The following is a 24,773-nucleotide window of genomic DNA, read 5'->3' on the forward strand; positions in this document are numbered from 1 at the left end:
TATATTAGTAGTAAATTAAAAATTAAATCATTTGAAGTTTGAAATGAGTATGAAATATCATGGGTATAAAAAAAAATTAGCTCCAAGAAGGGGATAGTAGTAGTCTAATCTAAAATTGCATATTCTAAATCAAAGCAAATGTTAAAAAATGAGTGAGAAAATAAAAATATAATTAAAATACAAAAAGACAACGGGAAAGAAAAGTGAATAATTAAAAAATAAACAAATGTTTTAAATTTTACTCAACTCAATTAACAAATTTTTTTAGTGTACATCCTAAACAAAAACATTATATAAAACAATACACACACACATACATACATACATACATACATACATGCATACATACATGCATACATACATACATACATACATACATATATATATTAGAAGTTTTTGTACTTTATATTAGTATGTGATTCCTTTTTTTTTCACAAGAACGAATTTTTAAAATTTTTTATATTTTATATTATAATCCAGTCAAATATCTAAGATCTTGATAAAAAATTTACAAATGGAAAATGTATTTCAAGTGAAGCGAAATAAAAAGATCTAATTTAGTGTGATAACACATTTGACAAACTGCCCAGAACAACGGGGCTCCCCCACCAGAACTCGCACTCAATCACGTTTCGTGAAACGACAATATTTCACTAAGAGTGCATTTGGTACATTGTATTGTATTATTTTTATGCTGGTATATTGTATTATGTTGTATTACATTAGCACTATATTATAACAATATTGTACAATGTTTGGTGCTACACTATACTGTATTGATTTTTTTGTGATTAATTTAAATTAAATATTATACTATATTAATATATTATATTATATTAATATATTTAAACAGTATTAATATTTTATATTATTATTAATTTTAAATTAATATTATTCAAATTTATTCATATTTAAATATTTATTATTAGTTATAATAAATTGTAAATTCATTAATAAATTATAATTTAAAAATAAAATATTATATAATATCATATTAAATTAAAAAATAATATTTATTATTATTATTATAATAAAAAAATTAAAGTAAAAGCAAATGAAAAGTTGGAAATGAAAAGGAAAAAAAAAAAAAGGAAAGACAGTCAGATTTAGCTAATGCCGCATTAAATTGGTCAATTATGCAGTATTTCTGTAACTTTTAACTTATTAAATATAGACTTGTATAAAGTTAATGCAATGAGAAGTTATAATGCAGCAACCAAACATGCCCTAAAAAAATATTATGACGGATGAGACTATATTTTACACGGTTGGTAATCCAGGTCCACAAGTGGAACTTTCTCATGACTGTCTTGATTACTTACGAGTTACTGTTGGCCTTTATGTCCGGTCCTTAATGCCTTAACCAATATAAATATAAAATCAAATAAAGTGATCCAGATTCCGTTTCTGCCCATGCCATTTTCAGATTTTCCTACAGGACGCGCACAACAGCACAAGCCGGCATGGCCGGCAATTGACCGATTGCTTCCGAGTTCCGATTTGGCATGATCACTGGTCGCTATTATAGTTTTTCTTACTAAGCTGACGCCCTCGCACGCTTTTGTATTTTTACCTTGTTTATTTACCATGTATTATGTAAAATTTTGGGACACGAAAAATGTTCCGAGGAATATTGGCCTACTTTGAGATGTCAGGAAGGGAAAAAATAAATAAAAAATAAAAAACGTCGGTTGTATGTAAAGCGGCCGTCCTGCTACTTGCGTGGACCATGAGGTGCAACGCAAGACGGGACGGGGCTAGTTACTTCCCAGGAACGAGGATTATTTTGTAAGTGTCGCGTTGACAGGTAAATGAGACTGTTTCCGCGAAGCATTTTTTAAAAACATAACAGGGGATTACTGTAATGCATTTAAAAGGAGTGTGGAAGAAGCCAAAACTTTTTCAACTTTATAGTAATAGTCTCGTGACTCATAAACCTGACCGTAGTGCTGCTTCTCTCCTTTCGCCATCCGTATTAATATTACTCAGAAATAATCATCTCTTTCTCTTCCACCTTTCTCCTCTTCTTGGACGAACTCGGATCTCTGAATCTCTGATTGTCATCTGTATTTGTTTTTCATTGTTAAGGTAAATAACATTAGACATTTTGCTGTTTCCTTGTGCTGCATTTTACAATTTTTTTTAAGAAAATGAGATAGAATACAAATCCGCGGATTCATTTTTATTTCTAAGGTTTGTTGTGAAGTTGGGCATCTTTTATTCATCTATTTGGAGTTCACTTTTGCAATTTGGAGGGTCGATCTATGAGGAGTTTCCGTCATTTTATGCTATTTATGCCTTGGAATTGAAATTTCTTTAGCTGCCGCTCGCACTTTTCTTTTTTCTCCGAGAATGAGTGTGGATCTCTAATCCCTCATCGTCCAGATTTGTCCTATTCTAATTCTTCAGCGCCAGCGGCCTCGATTATCCATTCCTTTTCTTTTTGTTTTATTATTATTTTTAATTTTGTTCTCTGTGAATTTAAGTTTTTCTCCCTATCAATATTGGTGCTTCTGTTGTAACTTCCACTCTGACTCTGACCTATGATTAACTCATCTTTTTCAGCTATCAAGATATAATTCAAGGAGCTCAGAGGAGGGACATTCTGAATTTTGATGATGAAATGAAAATTAATGTGCTGTCCACAATGGCCCAAAGTATGAGAACGACTCAATCTCCCTTTAGCTCTAGCCATGGAAATGACGAAACTCCTTTGCACAACTCTGCTGCTACTTCAAATGCAGATGAATACGACAGTGATGGCTCCAACTTTGCTCCACCGTTAGTCCTCGTGTCATATCAGTTTTTCTCTAGTGTCTAAAATCTGAGTTGAGCATGAGCCAATCTGGCCAATCTTCTTGATAACGTGTCTTTGGAGCTTTGCCATCTTTATTTTGCATTTTAGTTGAATATGTGCTGCTGAATTTAATTTAATCAACTCTTATGTGAGAAATTCATTTGTTTATACTAAGTGGATTACTATGAATGATTTGCTTTTCACTTCTGTAGGCTTTGTATGTTGACTTAACCACTATATTAATTTTTTTCTCCTTGCAGTACACCAGCAACACTCTCAATGGCTGTTCCTGTAGAACTTGCCACTGCAATACCCTTGATTGATCGATTCCAGGTGGGAAAATACTACTACAGCTGTTATACTGTTGCTGGTCAGGAAAAATCTACTTTCCACTTCAGTTTTGCTTTGTTAGATATAGAAAAATGACTGTTAAGCTACAATTTGCTTTAAGGACAATGGTTATTGAAAATTTGATGTTCCACTATGTTCTAATTCTATATAGGTAGAAGGTTTTTTAAGGATGATGCAGAAGCAAATTCAATCTGCTGGAAAGCGTGGATTTTTCTCTAAAAAATCTACAGGTGCCTATGTTCGAGAAAAATTCACTTTTGAGGATATGCTTTGTTTCCAAAAGGTAAAGGCATGATTATATTTTCTTTTTCCTTTTTTTTTTTTTTTTTAAATCAGCCCAACACATGGTTACATTGTACAGGATCCTATACCGACTTCATTACTTAAACTCAATAGCGACCTGGTCAGCAGAGCAACAAAATTGTTTCAGATAATACTGAAGTACATGGGAGTTGAATCATCAGATCGAGTAACTCCGCCTAGTTTGGATGAAAGGATCGATTTCGTTGGGAAACTATATAAGCACACTTTGAAGCGTGTAGAGCTGCGAGATGAACTCTTTGCTCAGATATCAAAACAAACAAGGAATAACCCTGATAGGTGGGCATAATTGTGATTTTTCCTTCTCATAATATGGGTCTGTAGTAGTTGGAGCTACAATTTTGGTCTATATGATTCTTGGTAATTTATTGGTTCTGACATTACAGGCAGTGCCTAATTAAAGCATGGGAGCTTATGTATTTATGTGCATCTTCCATGCCGCCTAGCAAGGACATGGGTGGTTATTTAACTGAGTATGTTCACAATGTAGCTCAGGGCATTATCATTGATTCCGAGGTTCAAACCTTGGCATTAAATACCTTAAATGCTTTGAAGCGTTCTGTTAAAGCGGGTCCCAGGCATACTATACCAGGTCGTGAAGAGATTGAAGCTCTTCTAACTGGTAGAAAGCTTACAACTATAGTATTTTTTCTGGATGAAACATTTGAAGAAATTTCATATGATATGGCAACAACAGTATCAGATGCTGTTGAGGTACTCTCCCTTTGATATTTATATTTACTACTTTTTCTGTTTTATGAAGTACATCAATGATTTATTATGTAATCTTCTTCTGTAATTTGAATTATTTTTTTTGATCCTTCAACTTCAATAAGGCTGTCTCATTGTTTATTTATTTAGATAACTCATTTCATGCCAGGTTTTTTTGGTTTCATGACTTGTCATGTGCTTGAATTGTCAACGCATGAAATGCCTAGATTGTCATTTTATTGGTTGATTTGCTAGCTGTGTCCTGGAAGTCATTTAATAGATCATTTTGCATTTTTTTGTATTTCTCTTTGTTAGTTAAACCAGAATGACAATTCATTTTCTTTTAGGCGCTCTATAGTTTTGCTTTAGAAAGTGCATCTTGACTGTTGATGGATATTTTATCCATTCCGATTTGTTTTTGTTTCAGAAAAAATTGCTGATACTAGTTAAATTCGTGCCCAATTCAGGAACTAGCAGGGATAATTAAACTGTCAGCTCACTCAAGCTTCAGTCTGTTTGAATGTCGTAAAGTTGTTACTGGCTCCAAGGCATCTGACCATGACAATGGTTTTTATTCTGACTTATCTTGAGTTTTTTTTTACCAAATGAGAAATGGAAATTGTCAACTAATGTGCTTTATATTGTCACATAGAGGAGTACATTGGGCTAGATGATAACAAATATATTGGGGATCTGCTTGCGGAATTCAAAGCGGCCAAGGATCGTAGTAAAGGAGAAATTTTGCACTGCAAACTGACATTTAAAAAGAAACTTTTTCGGGAGTCTGATGAGGCTATATCAGAACCGATGTTTGTCCAGTTATCATATGTTCAAGTATGTAATATTGGTTATAGTAATATTGACAAATTTAACTTGTGTTCTACAATGATAAGTCATGCTCATCTGAATCATGGGTTAAATTTATTTTCGGGGTTTGGTGATACTGATTTTTTTTTCACAGTTGCAACATGACTATGTGTTAGGCAATTACCCGGTTGGCAGGGATGATGCTGCACAGCTGTCTGCTTTGCAAATCTTGGTTGAGATTGGGTTTGTTGGCAGTCCTGAGTCATGCAAGTTAGTGGATCTGTTATTTTATTTTATTTTATTTTTCCCCTTGTATTTGGCTGCTAATTTTGCAAGTAAGCATGGCAGTCTTTGAGTTTTTGTTTTTAAATCATGGTAGTTAGTTAAAACATTAGTATAATTTTACTGGTGATTAAACTTTGAATATTTAGTAGTTCTTCCCTTCTATGTTTTATATTTTCTGGTTAATGCCTTTCAGCGATTGGACTTCTCTTCTTGAGCGATTCCTACCCAGACAAGTTGCAATTACCAGAGCAAAGCGGGAATGGGAGTTAGATATTCTTTCTCGTTACCGATCAATGGTAAGAACAAAATATTGCCAAGTAGTTTTCTATTGAATTATGCCCCAATCTCCACAGAGTTAGTACCTAAATCTTATTTTTCTATTTTGCTCTAATTTCATTATGATAGTTTCTTATGAAATTATCCTCCACTTTGTATTCTCAAGAGTTTCCATGAGGTTTGTTGGGGTTTTGCCCAAGTATCTTTTCTCATAGCTTTCATGTTTCCTTCTTGCAACTCTTTTTCTTTTTGAGCAGTAAAACTTCTACGAAAAGTGGGGAAAAAAAGAGTTTCTTACAAATTAATTCAAATTAGTGGAGAAGCTGTCTGTATGATTTGTTTTTGCTTCTTCATATTTTTCTTTTTGTTATTTTCTTTTTTAGGCATAAAAATTTCTTTACAATTAGGAAAATATTTCATTAATTTATTAGTTACTATTTTTATATTTTGAATTTGAGAATATAAGACACTGTTAAGCTCCCTTAGCTTGGCCCTTCGAATCTACTTATAAAATCATGTCTTTGAATTTGGATTGGGTCTTTGATCTCAGTCTATATGGGATGTAGACTGTTGAATTCTTGTCTTGTTTTTTCTCTTATCATTTTTTTCCCATAATTCTAACTTTCTTAGTAAAGCTAAATTTTGAAGAACTTTTGTTATGATTTATATAATACGCACACATATTTTTCCATTGAGATTGAATGGTGATGGAATATGTCGATAAGTTAAACCTGAAATCTTTGCAGCTCTCTGCTGTCAATTTTAATTGTTGGAAATTAATTGGATGTGGACTTTGCTTCAAAGGTTGATATAGATGCGTGTGTAGGGTATCTGTTTCCAGCCAATAAATTATTATTCGTTGGCTTACAAATCATTCCCTTCATCATGTGTGTTCATATATTTTTTAATATTGTTTAAATGACGAAGATAAATGATTCTTTTCTGGTTCTTCAAGAAGAGAAAAAAAAAGTAATAACTTAATGGACAGAAGGTGAAGTGGTCCAATTTCAAGTTATCCTCCTTTTTGACTGACTTGACTGTGCATTACCAGCCACCTTTTATGAATGTGCCAGACGTCTGAAAGATTTAGTGCTTTACTTTTTTGAACCATTCTTTAGTGAAAACTTTCTTCTCACGTTGACCGTTCTATTGCTTTGTAGGAACATTTGACAAAAGATGATGCAAGACAGCAATTTCTGCGGATATTGAGGACACTTCCTTATGGGAATTCGGTTTTTTTTAGTGTTCGCAAGATTGATGATCCTATTGGACTTTTGCCTGGAAGGATTGTCTTGGGAATTAACAAGCGAGGGGTGAGTCTTAAAAGTTTATTTTATATCACCTTAATCCATAATGTAGTGGTCACATTGTGAAATTGTTGCCCTTATAGATAAAGTATTTAGATATTAAATTTCACTCTTTTTAATACCCTACTGTTTGTAGTACAACTCAAGTTTTGTTTCTTATCAAAGGAAAATAAAAGTATTTGCATGTTAATATGTTTGTTTTTGTTTGTAGGTTCATTTTTTTCGTCCAGTTCCTAAAGAGTATTTACATTCTGCGGAGTTAAGGGATATAATGCAGTTTGGTAGTAGCAATAGTGCTGTCTTTTTCAAGATGAGAGTTGCAGGTGTCCTTCACATTTTTCAGTTTGAGACGAAGCAGGTTCAGGCGACTGCATACGCTTCATACTTGGCTTGGGGTTTCTAGACCTTTCAAATTCTTTTCCCATTTTGTGACCTGACTTACATTTCTCTATTTTTATGTAGGGAGAAGAAATTTGTGTTGCCCTTCAGACACATATAAATGATGTTATGTTGCGTCGCTACTCAAAAGCACGTTCTGCTGCTACTGGCTCAGTGAATGGAGACCTTTCGAACAATGTCAAAACTCATAGCATTGAATTGTTTGAAAAACGCATACAGGATTTGTCCAAAACTGTTGAAGAATCTCAAAGAAATGCTGATCAAGTAAGCTTATTAAGAACTCTACAAAACTTGATATTTTCCAATTAAGGCGCTAATCATTTGGAATTGCAATGCTACATCCAACCTAGGCCGTTGAAATTGGTTATCTTGGGAACCATAAACTTTCATCATTGTTGCATCTGAAATAATTGATTAGTTTTTCATCTCTTAAAAGTTCAGATCTTAAAAGTTTAGTTTTCTTGTTGCTTGGAGAATTATTTATGAAGTCTTAAAAGTTTAGTTTCTTCTGGCTTGAAGAATTATTCATGAAGTCTTAAAATTTTTAGTTTCTTCTTGCTTGGACACTTATTTATGAACTCCTTATGTTATCTACTTCTCACATAATTAATATCTTGGATTAATGAATTAAATATGTTGATTTAGTTACTAGAAGAATTACACGAAAGGCAAAGACAAGAGGCAAAAATGCAAGAAGAACTGGACGACTTGAAAGATTCTTTGAGATTTGAGAAGCAGAAGTTAGCAGAAGTTATGGCCGATCATGATAGACTTAAATCCTTATGCGATGAAAAAGATACCAGTCTTCAAGTTAGTCAGGGTTAATTTTGTGATGTTAGTCATTTTGTTAAACCTTTTTTTTTCAACTTTTTGATTTTATTGATGTGTATTTCAGGTTGTATTGTTGGAAAAAAGGAGCATGGAAGCAAAAATGGCTAAATTAGGAAATCAAGAATCTGAAAACAATGCTGAAAAGAATTTGGTTTTGACAAACAACCAGGTTGAGTATTATAAATGCTAATTTTAATGTTATCAATTCAGATGTTGCTAGAATTGTGACCAATAAGTTGATTTTGATCTGTGAATCATAAATAATGCAGACATTACATGAGCTTCAACGTGAATTGAAAATTTGCAATGAGGAGTTGCATGCAGAAAAAGAAAATGTAAAGAAATTTTTAAATGAGAAAGTATTACTAGAGCAAAAGATTTCCAAACTGGAGAAGAAAACTGAAGAGGTAATATTGTTAATGCTTAAATTTGGTTCTGAAAATGCATATGTAATGCCTCAAAATGATATAGGTTGGATGGCAATGGTTTGTATACAGATGGAGATTCTTGAGAAAAGTTTTGAGCAAGAACGTAAGGCTTTAAAGCTCCAAGTGTCTGAACTTGAAAGAAAGTTGGGAGAGGCCACACTAGATTTGGCTACGCTTAAGTCAACTCTTGCATCTAGGAACATGGATTTAGCCGGATTAGAGAGTCACTTGAAGGAATTAGAGGAGTTGAGAGAAATGAAAGAGGTAATCATTTTTCAGTGTTTACTTTTACCATAAGAGATTTGTTCAATATATGTGCCTTTTTTTCATATAATATATATTTTTCGAAGTAAAATCATTCTCATCTAACAAGTTGTTCCATGCTTCTAGGATATTGATAGAAAGAATGAACAAACTGCTGCCATTTTGAAGATGCAAGGGGCTCAACTTTCTGAGTTAGAAGTACTCTATAAAGAAGAGCAAATTTTAAGAAAACGTTATTTTAACACTATTGAAGGTTGGTATTATATATGGTGCTAATGGAAGCTATAAATATTGTGCTGTTTATGGATAGTGATGCATTATTATTTCATTTTCCTGCACCGAGAAATCACTAGCTCATCATTTTATAATTTCAGATATGAAAGGCAAGATAAGGGTTTATTGTCGTTTAAGACCTTTAAATGAGAAAGAGGATGCTGAAAAAGAAAGATATGTGCTCACAAGTCTAGATGAGTTCACTGTAGAACATCCATGGAAAGATGATAAGGTAAAGCAACATATGTATGATCGAGTCTTTGATGGCTATGCCACCCAAGAAGATGTATTTGAGGATACTCGGGTAGGTTTGATTGAAATTAACAATTTATAACTTATTTTGTAATGTGTGTATAGATTAGAATTTCTGAATCAATTTACCATGGATATTGCAGTACCTGGTGCAATCTGCTGTTGATGGCTACAATGTTTGCATATTTGCTTACGGACAAACTGGGTCTGGAAAGACATTTACAATATATGGATCTGAGTGCAATCCCGGAATTACACCCCGAGCTATCTCAGAACTTTTTAGAATTTTGAAAAAGGAAAACAATAAATTTTCATTTTCATTAAAGGTAATTGGTTTAGATATCATACTGTGAATATAGATAACTTGCCAGATTATTTTTGGGAAAAACTATGAGAAATTATTAACTCTTGGAAATTCTATGCTCCTGTCCATCATAAGATGATTATATACAAAGTTGATTTTGGCTTGAATTAGATGTTTATATAGCTAGACTAACATTTTTTATAGACTGATAAATCTCATTATGTATTTGTACATGTAAAAAATTTATTTATCTTAATTAGCACTTTAAATCGTTCATCAAATATTACAGGCATATATGGTGGAGTTGTATCAAGATACACTTGTGGACCTTCTATTACCAAGGAATGAAAAACGTCTGAAATTGGAAATTAAGAAAGATTCAAAGGTAAATATTTCAATCCTGACGTTGTAGTAGTGTAGATGCTAAATCATTTATGTTGGTTTTGGTATATTTGGAACGAGAGGAATAGTTGAGCCTTTGACAAAGTTGAGTCTTTGATAAATTAGAACAAAGATAACACATGTGGAATTTGTTCTTATCATTTTTTTCCCTTTTTTTGGTTATATTTTAAAAAATTTCTTCGCATATTAGATTTTAGCAATACTTGTTTTTTTCTATTTCGTCTTTGTTTTTTTTTTTTTTTTTTTTTTTTTTGGGGCATTGTCAATATCTGAGAGGTTAATAATCTCTTAAAAATTTTGTACTTAAAAACAATTGTTTTTCTTCCTTGTCATTTCTACATTTCACTTTAGGTTCAGTCTATATATTTGAATGATATGATTTTTGCTTAGCAGTCCTCATTTATTGGTTCATTTATGATGTTTAGGGTATGGTGTTGGTCGAAAATGTCACAGTTGTACCGATTTCAACATTTGAGGAAATTAAAAGCATTATTCAAAGAGGATCTGATCAAAGGCATACTTCTGGGACTCAGATGAATGAAGAAAGTTCAAGATCTCATCTTATACTTTCAATTGTAATTGAGAGTACCAACCTTCAAACTCAATCAGTTGCAAGAGGAAAGGTATTATTGATTTTAATGTCATTATGTAATTTGATCAAATCATGGATATGTCTAAATGCTTTAGATTCACCAAAAAAGTATGTGCACTTACATCTACTTGTTATTTTGCATGAAATAGGTAGAAGCTTGTATGTGCTACTTATTTGAGTACATGATACTGTAGATTTGGGAAATTGTTTTTAGCTGATGAATTAATTTTTTATTGTTAAAATGTGCCTGATTCAACACCTCATTTGCAGTTAAGTTTTGTGGATCTTGCTGGTTCTGAAAGGGTGAAGAAATCAGGCTCTTCTGGTAATCAACTCAAGGAAGCTCAAAGCATCAATAAATCACTTTCAGCCCTCGGAGATGTTATTAGTGCTTTATCTTCTGGCAGCCAACATATTCCCTACAGGAATCACAAGTTAACGATGCTAATGAGTGATTCACTTGGTGGAAATGCAAAGACGCTTATGTTTGTAAATGTATCTCCAGCTGAATCCAATTTGGAAGAGTCGTACAATTCTCTAACGTATGTTTTTCTTTTATCATATATGTTTATGTTGCTCTTTTTCTATTAAAAAAAATTGTGGCCACAATAACAATGTTCATATGCATCTGATTTGGTCAATACTACTGGCATCTATACTAGTTTTAAAGAGTTCCGATTTATTATAGTGTGCTTGAGGAGACTGATGAGTGTGAAATATTGTTCTGCAAGGCAAAATAATGCCTCAACATTGTTGTTTAGTTGCTTAATATCTTAATCTTATGGACCCTTTGTAGTTTATGTATAATCTATTTTAAGTTGACTCTGAATCCCATACATTTTGATATCACATTCAGGAGGTAATGCTATTTCGTGTACTATCTATCAAAGTAATAAATTTATTTTAGTTTTTATGATTTTTCTCCTACTGATTTGGCTTCTGTTCAAGTACCTTAAAGCTTCTTATTTTTTGACCTCATTGTGTACTTTTCCTATGTCAATAGGTATGCATCAAGAGTTCGATCAATTGTGAATGATCCAAACAAAAATGTTTCATCCAAAGAAGTAGCTCGCTTGAAAAGATTAGTTGCATATTGGAAGGAGCAAGCAGGCAAAAAAGGCGATTATGAAGAATTAGAAGAGATTCAAGAAGAACGTCTACAGAAAGATAGGACAGATAATCGTCATTCATTGTAGAGTTTGTAGCATGTTAGTTGATGATAGGCTTTTAAACAATGATAATCTTGCAGATTGTTGAATAGAAATTTATGTCATGTTGGCTACAGGGGTTTGGCTATATATCTGCATGTGCGGCGGCTAAAGTAGGCTGGTTTTGATGATTCCCTTGAAGATTCTGCTGGTTGGATTTGCTTTGCTGGCTTAGCACCTCAGTTGTATAGTTTGCATGATCCGTATATATGTAAGATATTAACCTCATCTTCTCCAACATATAGCCTCAAACATTTCTTCTTTTTTTTTCCCCTACTTTGATGGAAGGATTCGACGAACATGTTGGAGCATGTGGCAACTAATAACCTCTATCCCATAGTTGAACTTAAGTGTCTCCCACTTGTTGCCATGTTTATTTTTTCCTTCTTTATTTTTTTCCCCTTCTTGTAATTCATTAGAATCAGTTGATTGATTAACGCAAAATCAACTCGGTTCTTCAGTTCTTTGGTTGGGCTTTCTTCTTCCTTATTTTTTATTGACTCTGCTTTTTAGCCCAAGTTTCTTGTTGTAAATCGTTTTACAATTGGTTGGTGAACGATTCCGTGGCTCCTTAGTTTGAACCAAGAAGAACGATTCGGAGTTCTAAGATATCAAATTTTATTTTGGCTAACATCATTTGTTGAGCTTAATACAGGTCATTTGGTTAATGAAAAAGACTTAAAGCCTCATTGGTTTGTGATGTGTAAGTCGAAGGCTGAAGATGTGGATCCCTCGTTTTTTCACTGTAATATGGCATTAACTAGGTGGTTTAAGTTGCTCGTGCCCAGAAGTATTTGCTGGGTGACGTGAATACAAGTTCTTGTTTATAGATTGTTTTAATGATCCCGAAGGATATAAAAAGTACGGGTCTCATGAAATTGTTGTGTCGTGTTAATTTTTCTTGGGTGATTTCATTGGAGAGGAATCGAACTTCTGCATTTGCAAACGATGATATCTTTGATTTCCTTTCTGGAAATTAAAGCGCTTTTCTTGAGTCTCTAGTTTTCAATTTCTACTGTTTCAAATTCTCTTGAGACCGTTCTATTCTTGAAATTACTACAAATTCAGCATCCATTTACATTTTCTTGCTTGTTGTAACGTCATTTTTTTTTTTTAAATAAAAAATATTTCATTCGTCCGGAGCCTATGGCTTTTGGCGAGCAGTCCAACACAATCTCAAATTCTTGATCATTTTTCTTTTTAATTCACTAGAAGAATTAAGGTTATTTGAACCCGATTTTCAATTTTACTTCTGCGAACAAAGATAAGATTGACGCAAAATGTCATATCTTTTGCGACTAAAGTTGTTTTTCCCGCTATATATATTTTTTGGGGACCAAATCATGATCGGCAGCAAAAGAATTTACAATTTTTCTAGGGACCAGCAGAACTAAATCAGAACTAAAAAAGTACCGGTTCAGTTTGGTATGTTTTCTTAGGAAAAATTGAATAGTTTGGTTCGAATATTTCGGTTCGGTTTTCTATTCAAAACTTTAAGTTCGAAAACTGAACTAAAACACCAAAAAAAAAAAAATTAAATTAAAGATATGCCACGTAACATTATTTGACTGGTGAAAACACATTATTATTATTATTATACATGTGCATGCTCCATAACATTAATCTGTGTGTGTTTATATATACACGTTATTAACACAAATCCAAAGTCCAAACCCTAGCCTCAAATGCAAACCGCAAGCCATTCATGTCTCATTTCTTCCCACTAACTGTAAAGCTCCATTCAAATCCTCACACCTCATAAATGAAATCAACAATCCTAGCCCCCAAAACCAAAACCAAAATCCTCACAAGTCTTTTTTTATATTACAAACCTAAGGTTTGTTTGATATTGAGGTTAGGTAGTTGTACTTTGAAATGTATAAAAATAAAATGTTTGGTAAACATTAGGTGTTATAGCTTAAAAGCTACGTTGATTTAATTTTTCACTTGTATAATAACAAATTTATTATATTTTTAATAATTTTATCAAAATTATTATTTGAAATTTATATTCATTATATATTATTAATTTTTGTTTCATAAATATTTTTTTTTTCTACAGCAGTTATACCTTAAAAATTAAAGCACCTCAGTAACAAATAAAACCTTATTCTCCAAAATCAAAGCCGCCCCTTACAAATCTCAATATCAAAAGCTTAATCCACTAGCCATAATTCCTCATCCGCGAAAGCCACCAGCCCAAGCCTCCGTCGTCATGTCTGCAACTGTGCCGCTTGCTACTGCTCCAAAAATTCACCATCCACCTTTCAACTTTTACAAATTTGATTTTTATTTTTAGATTTTATTTTTCAATTAATAATTTAATAATTTTCTTTAGTATCTGATTTTTGTTGTTTTTGATCTAAAGTAACAAAAATCATGGAAAGAATATGATGAAATTCAAATCGACTTGAGCAACTTGTTTTTAATTTTTAAATAAGGTCTTAAACTAAGAAATCGAACCAAAGCCGAATCTAAAATTTTCAATTCAGTAACGGTTTGGTCCTTATATTATTCGGTTTTTTCAAAATTAATATCAATCCAAACAGAAATGTTTAAGTCGAACTAAGTACCGATCCGAACCGAACTGATGCTCATTACTAATTTTTTTCTTTTATTTTTTAGATCTAACCAAGCAAAGTACCTGGAAATATATAAGAATCTATCTCTAGCACTCTTATTCTAATGTTCATGGATTTGAAGTTTGATTGGCTGATCAAACTCAAGTTATGATTATCAAGTTCCTTTGGGGTGTTTTGTTTTCTTGGATTCTTAATGCATCATAGGGACAATTTGGTGTAACCAAACAAGCCGATCATTACAAATCTATAACTCAAAGATTAAAAGCAAAGCACTCTTATTGTATATAAAATAGGTGTGAAAGACAAAAAAAAAAAAATACATAGAACATATAAGAAAATACAAAGAAATCTACAAAAAGCATTGCATTGTTGTACGAAAATGAGAGAAAAAGATAGTGCGCTCTTGCAATGTGATGTTAGGGGATTTTTTTTTTTTTAATTATGATTATCCTCCAAGCATAAACATATATTGGTAAGAATTTTTCTTAAGATTGTCTTCTATCTCTAATTAAATTGACAGTCACATAAATTCATTGTAATTTGCTTCCCTATTCAGTGATTGAAAAGCATACATTTGGACCTTCAATTAATTGAATGTTGAACGTGTGTGTATACATATAATTACCAGAAACCTAGGGAATGAGAAAGATTGTTTCAAATCTTCTAAGTAATGTTTAGGCAACAATTGGCAGCAAGAACTATATCATCTCCTACACTTCCTAATGCATAATCATCAAATAAACAAACAAACAAGTCTCATCATCATCATCATCATCATGTTAAATCTAATTAATTAATTTATTAATTAATCTAATCTGTGAAATTATATTGTATGTAGAATAAATTAACACCGGAAATTGATTCCTTGAGATGAATTGATCGAAGTAAGTCATAGCAGGATGTAATATCAAGTTTATCAGACGACTTTGAATTCTGCATACCAACCAACAACACAAACGCGGTCAGTACGAGCATAATTTCTTTTCTGATCAGCAGCAAGCAATCGTATTAATTATTTTATTTATATAAAAATTAATATTCCATGCATTGCATTTTAATTTATTGGGAAATTAATTAATAATTCTAAAATTACTGAAAAAAAATTAAAAGAAGTGGGTCAAAATTAAAGCACATATGTAATTGGAGGAAAGACACGGCAGCTATTTCTCTGAGAGTGACTACTTCACTCGCTTCAAAGTCGTCCTTAACCAGCATATCCACCGTTTCGACTTTGAAAAATCTTTGAAAAATCTTCTCCATCGAATATAAGAACGGGGTTTTCACTAACAAAATTCGTTTTTCAACTTCAAAGAAGAAAATCAATCAAAATAAAAATAAAAATAAAAAATTGATTTCTTTTCTTTTCTTTTGTTTGCAGACAAAAAACAAGAAAATTAAGAAATCAAAAAATAAGTAATTGCTTTGCTTTGCTTTACTTGTGCCCTTATCTTCTTAATTATATAGAGCCAGCTCCCAAGTTTCTTTCACTATCTCTCTCTTTCAGAAATTTCGGCTGGGTCTACCTTTAACAGTGTTAAAATAATGTTTTCTAAGAATTTGTTCTTCTTTTTCGATAACTTCTAACTCGGCAAGTTGACCCCCCCTTGCATCTTCTATTAATATCCTAGAAGCATCGAAGAACTTGTTAGATAAAAATGGTTTTGCTTCAATGAATTTATATTATGTGAATAAAAGTATAAATTTTCAAATTAAGTTTATTTAAGTAATTTTTTTTATTAAAAATAAAATAACTTATTTAAGTTTAAATTTTTTTACTAAAAATACAATCAAATAATAACAAAATTTTAAAAAGAACTAATGAGGTTAAATAAGTATTTATAACCATTAAACTATACGACATAGGTAATAAATGAAAATTTTAAGTGAAAAGAAACATTTTCGAGTTTACTTTAATACCAAGTCTTTATTATGTATGATCTAACTTTTATTAACAATAATGTCACATTTTTTTATGAGTAAAAATAATATCGCAATAACTAAAATTTGTGTCAATGTCATTATAATTACTTTAGCATGCTAATTAAATGATAAAATAATCTATTAATTTTTGTCATGATAAAATAGTGGATCCTATTATAAGATCCGCTGATTTTTTTAGTATTAAACAATAACACTACATTTACTTGTAAGTTATAAAGAAACTTACCACGCATGTTAACGGATGTGGTAAATTCATATGTCACATCATTTTAATCTGCAACCAATAAGTCAACTCATAAATATTTTTTAATAGATTATTGTTATTATTAATAACAAGAATAAAAAGCATTATAAATTGTTAATAATAATAATAATAATAATAATAATTAATGATTATCTAACTAATAGTAAATATATTGCTAATGCTACCTTCGACTTTAAATACTCATTATTGGGTTTCAAGAGACCAATGAATGATAATTTCTGTCAGAATTTTAAGCTTGACCCAATAAAAATAATTTTGTATTTAAAAAATAGAAGCAAGAAAAATGTGTTTACATCCTCGAATGTGTAACAACTTAGCAAAAAGCACTTAAAAATGACCGTTTAATAATGAGATGCCTACAAAATCATTATTTATGAAGGTAACAAAAAAATCCTAAAAGTATTTGAAATTAAAATGTATAGAAATATAAAAGAGTCTCCTATATAAATATAGACTCAGTGTTTATTCCATTTTATTATAATCATAAATATGTTGATTATCATTAATTATTATTATTATTACTAACAATTTAATAAAAATATTATTAATTATTGTTAATAGATTAATTAATTATAATATTTTTTATTATCGTTATTAATAATAACAATAATCTATTAAAAAATATTTATGATTATAATTATAATTATAATTCATTTAACAATAATTATATTTTTAATTAAATGGAGGTTATTTTGAGAATTTAAAATTATGGGGGCGAATTCATACTCTATGGTTTTAATAAAATAAAATTGAGTATAAGGGGGTTAAACGAAATTTTACATTTAAAAAAATTTATAATATTTATGAATAAAATATAAATAATATAGAGTATAGGGGGACTATATAAAATTGGACGGGCTGAGCGTAACTTACGTTGAGCGGACCCCAATAACAAATGCTTGCAGACAGGAGAAACAGAATACGTGATACGTAAATTAAGTTGATATGAGGAGTGGGCTGAGACAAGACTCTAGACCAAGACAGTTTTGGTTGAAGCTCAAGATTCAAGTGTCAAGCCAAGCCAAGCCAAGCCGAAGCCCAAGTCCAATACCAACCGACCAAAGGGATACCTGCCAACTGCCAAGTGTTTTCAGCTCATGCTGCCGCGTGGCTAGTGGCTCCCGTTGCGAAAGTCATAGAAACACACAAACAAACGGTGCGGCGTTTAATTACCAACAATGCCGCTGACTTTTGACATTTGACTTCTGTTCCCCATTCACCCTTGTATGTTAATTATTCTCCGAAGTTAACCCAAGTCGCATCCCGCATTCGCGAGGCATTTGTACATAGTTCACTGAAAAATGGAGACGCGCTGGGCAGGTATTAATTCCCGATAACCCGATTCAAGAATTGCATCTATAATAAATTAAATAATAATACTTGTAACAACTTATTAGTTCGTAGTTGATGACCACAAATATCACGTGGCCTGGCCGGGACAAAAACATCGAAGATTAATTTCTCGTCCTATGATTTATGATTATATATTCTTATTGTTATAAAAAAATTAAAATATTTTCCAGCAAAAATAATATATACTAATTAAGCAACTATATCTTTCTGATGATGGAGTACAGAATAACACCCACCAATCAACAACAAACCCTATTTAAAATTACAACAAAAAATAGAGAGAGAGAGAAAAAAAAACAAGTAGCTAGTCAAAAACTTTAGCTCCTTAATTAAATATGCTTATCTACTACTTAGTATGCCACACAGCAATTACTCATTGATACCCCAATTGGTCTTTAATCTTTATTATAATATATATAACAAGACCACTTTAATTAATCATCTAATTCACTCATTAAAAAAAAAAACAAAAAATAGCCATCCAATTTGAAAAGTAACACTTGCAATTTTCTTTTTAATATTTATTATCATTGTCCCCACTGGGCCTACCATTACAATTATTGCATAACTTTGTCTTCTATTACATTAATCACGCAGAATTAAATTAAATAATTCACTGATAAACCCTCGGTGCAAATTCACGCGCAATATAAATATAAAAACTCTAAAGACAGCTGCAAACATGCAACACCGTTTCCAAGCCGTTTCCTGAGAAAAAGTCGCCCTTCAACTTTATGTATATGTATTTGTATACATAACTCAAAGAGTGATCAGGGACGAAAGGTAAGCTTCTTTAGTATTTAAAGAAATTATTAATTCAATTCTAGTGTTGTGCTAGCTGTGTTTTTTGGATTATAAGCTGCAAGCATATGCATATGTAAAGATGAGTCATATCACGATGAGGTACTACAACAGAATTAATAGTCATGGAAGGAGATCATCATCATCCTGCTGCAAAGGAAAAGGGTTTCGGATCAACGTCTCAAAGACAAAGAGATTTTCAGTACAAGGGTTACGTGCAAGGTTTGTGTATTTGTTCAGGCTATTAAGCAGGTGGAGATTTTCATATGGCCGAGCTTTGAAATCGCTAATACTAAGTAAGAAGGAGAAGGGCATCTTCGTCAACATCAAGAGAAATAACAGCAGCAGCAAGAGAAATTTAGTGCCGAATGTTAATAGTATGAGCTCCCAGGGTCATGAATATCATCAACCATCTGTAGGCTGTAGATCAATGAGATCCTTTGGCCGCTCTAATTCTTTCTATGCGGAAGCCATTGCTGATTGCTTGGAGTTCATCAAACGATCCTCTACTCTTTCCGTCGACCAAAAACCTGCTGCGGCGTAATATGCTTGCCCACTAATGTAAATATCTATAATATATTATAGAGCTAGCTAGGTTCGTCCTAAAAATTAATTAGCTTGCAGAGTCAGTCATAATTAATGTTCCTTTTTTTTTTTTTTTTTAATTACATTTATTCAATTTGTCTGCTTCACTTGATTGAGGACACATTTGCTTTTAGATTTAGAGAGTACTGCTTGTTGTCTTTCTGTACAATGCAGCATATATTAATATGCGCGGCCTTCTTGAGTTTAATTCGGAATGCCATTTCCCCTTGTATTATTGCTTTAGAAACGAATAATGTGCATCGTCAACATAATTTAATTTTTCTTGGGTAGTAAATAAAAAATAAAATAAAAGAGAGAAAAACAAACCTACGGCGGTGATGAAGCAGCTGCAGGGTGGCAATCTCGGGAAGGTTCAGAGTAGGTGGAATTGAAGATTCTAATTTCTAACGTAAGGAATTTTCGACCTAACACATTGTCATTATTTGACTAATCAAACAATCAGAAGAAAAATTATTTGAAAATCGAAAGTTAAAAGTAAAGCTTGTAACTTTAGAAGCAAGTGCCATGATAATATCTCTTGACTTCAATCCAACATGCCAAGTTACGCCTCAATGCCTGATGTTTGCCTCTTTCTTTTTCCTTTTGTATTATTTAATTAAGGGAGGTTAGGTTAGGTTGGAATAATGGAATTAACGGTCGCCCACTTTGCTGCGAATCGCTATCCGGGGTTCACACTGCTAAAGTGCTAATGGTAATCGACTTTTTCCGTCTGGGCCAAACTGACCCAATAACTTGCTGCATTACGGCTATGTGGCCCAAAATCGAACGGGGTTTTGCCGACTTTGTGATTGTGGGCGTCAACAAGATTTTGTAGGCTGGAAGCAACAAACCAATAAGCGGCTACCTTCGATGTCTGGTACAAAAATAGAAGCGAAATGGTACTTTTGACATAAAATTTAGGTGTGGGCCAAATTCAATTGGGCTCGGACTATTTTTATTTTGAGTTTGATTCGGTTCGACTTATTCAATGTAATTTATTTAGTTTTTCTTATATTTTAGCTCCTCAGTCACATTCAACCAAGAAATGAAATGTATAAAAAGTAAGGCAAGTAAAGTATTGGAATTGGAACAAAGCATGCCCACAAAGGAAGCAAAGCAAATTAAAAAAAAAGGAGTAAAAAATAAAATAATAATAATAATAATATACTTTATCCTTACTTGTGTACTTTGCATTCTATTTACACATTTAAATTGAACAATGAATAAGTGGGCAAATGAATCTTGGTTGCACAGAAACATTTTTTTCTTAGCAAAAATAGCATGATATAGATTATAATAGAAGTCCTAATAAGCTGAAATCATGGATTTTAATTATAATCTATTTATTTTTACGTCAATCAAGATTTAGCATAACTCATTTTTTCATCTCCTCATACAGAGGCATAGCCGCCGAGCAAACATCGAAGGGAAGGGAATGTTTGAAGTAATCTAACCGGTGGAGAAAAGGATGGCATATCAAAAGATATGGGAAACATTATAATTTTGGATCAGGCTATGGTGCAACAGTGGCACCGTGCCACAGTTGCACTTAGCCGTTGGATGCAGTTGGATTGGTGGGATCCACTGACATCCAACTGCATCCAACGATTAGGTTCAACTGTGGCACGGTGCCACTGTTGCACCTAAGGGGAATCCTATAATTTTAGGCGTTAAGCATGTTATACACATGATGATTGATTGTGATTGATGTTGTGGCGGCAAATCTTTGCTTTGATTTGATTAAAGCATCTAGAAATTTAGAAAAGCAGACACTTTTCTCCCACCGCCTGAAGTTGGGAGCGCGTTTTGGCGCCCAGAGTCAAAGCGAAAACCAAAAATAAAACGTGTGCTGGTGGTGTGGTGTGGCCCGTGTGGGCAAAAGGAATAAATAAATTTCTTGATTTTATAAATACCATGAGTTATAGAAGCCCTAATGGTAATACTACTCTTAAGCTGAGATCACTGCTGACCAAAGCACGAACCTTTTTTGGAATTGTAACTACTTCCTCCGCCGCGGCGGCCGCTTCTTTTTCCGCAACCACCGCTCCCAAGATCAGCAACGCCATGGACGAAATACAAACCCTCAAGACCAAAGTCTGCATCATCGGCAGCGGCCCCGCCGCCCACACTGCCGCCATCTATGCCGCCCGAGCCGAGCTCAAACCCATTCTCTTCGAGGGCTGGATGGCCAATGATATTGCGCCTGGTGGCCAACTCACCACCACCTCCGACGTCGAGAATTTCCCCGGTTTTCCCCAGGGCATTCTCGGGGGCGACTTGATGGATCGCTGCCGCAACCAGTCTCTCCGTTTCGGCACCCAGATTTTTACCGAGACCGTTTCCAAAGTCGACTTCAAATCCCGCCCTTTTAAAGTTTTTACAGATTCCAAATCCGTTCTTGCTGATACTGTTATTGTCGCCACCGGCGCCGTTGCCAAAAAGTTGCAATTCCCCGGTTCAGATGCGTTCTGGAACCGTGGCATATCGGCCTGCGCAGTGTGTGATGGAGCCGCTCCGATATTTCGGGACAAACCCTTGGCCGTGATTGGTGGCGGGGATTCAGCCATGGAAGAAGCCAACTTTTTGACAAAGTACGGATCAAAAGTTTATATAATTCATAGGAGGGATAGTTTTAGAGCTTCGAAGATTATGCAAAACAGGGCACTTACGAACCCTAAGATTGATGTGATTTGGAATTCGGTTGTTATAGAGGCTTATGGAGAAGGGGATAAGAAGGTTCTGGGAGGATTGAAGGTGAAGAATTTGGTGACTGGACAGGTTTCTGATTTGAAGGTGTCTGGCTTGTTCTTTGCCATTGGACACGAGCCTGCTACTAAGTTTGTGGATGGTCAGTTGGACCTGCATTCTGATGGTTATATTATTACCAAACCTGGGACTACACACACTAGTGTCCCTGGAGTTTTTGCTGCTGGAGATGTTCAGGATAAGAAGTACAGGCAGGCTGTTACCGCCGCCGGCACTGGTTAGTTCTCTCTTACACTCACGCCCTCATGAATTTTGATATCTATTTCTAAACACTTCATTATTTATTGAGCTAAACTATGTGCACTAGAGTCTTTTGGGCTTTGGAACTTGCAAAATTCTCCCAAGTTTGACTATCACCTAATTGTATAATTTTTGAGATACTACTCTTTTTGGCATATAAGCTGAGAAATTCTCCTAAGTTTGACTACCACCTTATTGTATAACGGGATTGCCATACACAATACTAATCCAATGAAATTTGTATTTTGGCTCCATCTTTTGGTACTCATTTATTTGTTATACTTTATCATTTCACTTGTCCTGGTTGAGCTTAAACTCAAGCAAACCTCCATCTGGCTAGATTAGGTTTAAAATTTGTGCAAGTCCAGGTCCAGGTATCAGTTTTGTTCGACAACTTTTGATTATGCAATCAAATGGGTTGTTTTGCTTAGCCTAGGCTCTGCTCGCTTCATTAGTCTGGCTGAGGTGAGATGGGCTTTAGCTTGATTGATGATCTTTAACCTTAGAGATTCCATGTATAGCATGAGCCTTGAAGGCAACCTCTATTCATTAATTGAGGTCATACTTTTTGCGTGGCCTATAGAGAGGTTGGTGATACTTTTTGCTAATGGATAAATAATTTGACAGAACTTGACGATCTTCAGTCATGTATAAAAGTTGACATCATCTGCACTTCATGAATAATCATAGTATGATTACTTTGGTGGCGGTATACTATGGGACTCAGAACTTATGTAGGATTTTTAGATGGTAGAATACATGGGTGGTTACCTAAAATAAAACAAGTGGAACTGAAACTTGTTTTCTCTTCATTTCTATTCAGTTGATGGCGCATATAAGTCATTGTTGTTGATGACTCACTGTGTAGCACATCATATCTACCGTCATTGTATTGTATGCCATCTAAGATTGTGCTCTGAGTTAACATACTAAATGCAAACTTATCGTGGTCAGTATGGAAAATCATCTTTACAATTGAGTACCTTGTGTTGGTTAAGCTTTCTGAAGACTTTGAAATCTTTTGTTTTTGCAGGGTGCATGGCAGCCTTGGAAGCTGAGCATTACTTGCAAGAGATAGGATCTCACGAGGATAAGAGTGAATCTTCACTGTAGGATAATGGCAGGGCTGGGATATGATGAAAGCAGAATAGTCTACATGCAAACTTGATCTAAATCTACCTCTGAATGAAGAAGGCCTTTTCTCGACCAATTCAAGTGATGAATCAGTACTGTCTTGGTGACTTATTTATTGGCTTCCAATAGTTGGTTGGAAAAACTAATTGGATAAGGAATTTGTTTTAAGTTGGTATTAGTGCTGCATTTTAGAATGTAATTGTTGGTTGGAATTTTTTAAGAATATATTATTCTTTACCTTATTGTCATCATAAATCTATTGATATTTAACAATTAGAAATTTCCTAGATGAAGCCTGGTATGACATTGTTAAGATTTCAACCATTAATAATATTGGAGGGCCATCTACTACTGGCAGACTCGCCCAAATCTTCTCATAAAAACTTACTCGTATGAGATGATTTGCTACTTCAAACTAAAACTTGCTGTAGCTTGTGGGTAGATTTGATATTGAGAAAATTCCGCTGGATATCCATGTCGGTATCTATCAACTTGCATTCTTTTTATTTTAATTATTTATGATTTTAATTTTAATCATAAAAGTTAGAAAATTTTAATGATAAATATATATAGGTTAAAGTCTTAATTCTTAAAGATAGTTTGTAAAGGAAAACACAAAGTTTACATGGTTTGGCCTTTGGCCTACATTTACGGGAGCAATTAATCATCAATCTACTATATAAATAAGAGATTACATAAGATTTCACGTTATACAAGATGAATAACATAAGTTAGATAGATAGATAGAGATAAAGATGAAGATAGTGAATAAAGATATGGAGAGTGATAATATGGTGAAGAGGATGGATGATAAATGTGGAAAATATAAATGGTCTTCTAAAAATGAAGAAGTGGGCGATGATCTAAAAGATGAAGAAAAAGAGAGTGTGAGAGAGAGACAACAGGAGAGGAGAGGAGGAGAGGAGATGATGCCATGTCCTAATGTGAAAAAATATTTATAAATTCTAGTAATAAGAAGAATGCATAAAAGTTATGGCTGAATGTCATCTCTAATAAGGGGATATTTTTAGAGGTATGTGTCATATTTAAGGAAAAAATGATAAGGATATTCATTTTGTACTAGGTTATCTTTTCTCATAAATATCTTAAAGTATCCAACCATGACCATTAATTTCCAGCCTAAACAATGTAGTGAATTATTCCAAATGATATTTTTATGTATTTTATCAATTTCATCCTTATTATTGTCCATGTGTCATTCATTTGTTAGTCTAAAGTATAATTCCAAATATGTATATAATAAGCCTTTAATTAGTAGACATTTTATAATTTTCAAG

General features: G+C 33.2%; 2 protein-coding genes across 3 annotated transcripts; both read left to right on the top strand.

Annotated features, from left to right (window-relative positions):
* The first annotated feature begins 1,849 nt into the window (after positions 1-1,849).
* LOC102619547 (kinesin-like protein KIN-14E) lies at positions 1,850-12,439 on the top strand. 2 transcript variants are annotated; one of them, XM_006467068.4, is made up of 24 exons: positions 1,850-2,088; positions 2,566-2,781; positions 3,058-3,130; positions 3,300-3,431; positions 3,510-3,748; positions 3,856-4,183; positions 4,648-4,747; positions 4,833-5,014; positions 5,142-5,257; positions 5,466-5,568; positions 6,709-6,861; positions 7,067-7,213; positions 7,318-7,518; positions 7,900-8,064; positions 8,150-8,254; positions 8,355-8,492; positions 8,583-8,777; positions 8,904-9,030; positions 9,152-9,354; positions 9,446-9,628; positions 9,896-9,991; positions 10,434-10,631; positions 10,871-11,142; positions 11,604-12,439. In XM_006467068.4, the coding sequence occupies exons 1-24, from the start codon at positions 1,865-1,867 to the stop codon at positions 11,794-11,796; spliced, it is 4,089 nt and encodes a 1,362-aa protein (XP_006467131.2). In that variant the 5' UTR covers positions 1,850-1,864; the 3' UTR covers positions 11,797-12,439. The 2 variants fall into 2 exon arrangements, with proteins under 2 accessions (XP_006467131.2, XP_015381330.1); XM_015525844.3 differs by lacking the exons at positions 1,850-2,088; positions 2,566-2,781 and having other exon boundaries at positions 3,058-3,167.
* An 8,693-nt stretch (positions 12,440-21,132) lies between these two features.
* Positions 21,133-23,764, top strand: LOC102619252 (thioredoxin reductase NTRB-like). The gene is made up of 2 exons (XM_006467067.3): positions 21,133-22,318; positions 23,375-23,764. Exons 1-2 carry the CDS (start codon positions 21,250-21,252, stop codon positions 23,452-23,454), a joined length of 1,149 nt encoding a protein of 382 aa, XP_006467130.1. The 5' UTR covers positions 21,133-21,249; the 3' UTR covers positions 23,455-23,764.
* Positions 23,765-24,773: the final 1,009 nt, after the last annotated feature.

The sequence above is a fragment of the Citrus sinensis genome, chromosome 7 (genome assembly GCF_022201045.2).
Source record: "Citrus sinensis cultivar Valencia sweet orange chromosome 7, DVS_A1.0, whole genome shotgun sequence".
NCBI classification, from domain to species: domain Eukaryota; kingdom Viridiplantae; phylum Streptophyta; class Magnoliopsida; order Sapindales; family Rutaceae; genus Citrus; species Citrus sinensis.

Bases quoted from the DNA above. Each gene is read 5' to 3' on its own strand.
- LOC102619547 (XM_006467068.4), top strand. From the start codon at position 1,865: ATGCATTTAAAAGGAGTGTGGAAGAAGCCAAAACTTTTTCAACTTTAT. The intron at 4,184-4,647 runs GTACTCTCCCTT...TGCCCAATTCAG, and splicing joins CAGTATCAGATGCTGTTGAG to GAACTAGCAGGGATAATTAA. The intron at 9,355-9,445 runs GTAGGTTTGATT...TGGATATTGCAG, and splicing joins ATGTATTTGAGGATACTCGG to TACCTGGTGCAATCTGCTGT.
- LOC102619252 (XM_006467067.3), top strand. From the start codon at position 21,250: ATGAGTTATAGAAGCCCTAATGGTAATACTACTCTTAAGCTGAGATCA. The intron at 22,319-23,374 runs GTTAGTTCTCTC...TTGTTTTTGCAG, and splicing joins TGTTACCGCCGCCGGCACTG to GGTGCATGGCAGCCTTGGAA.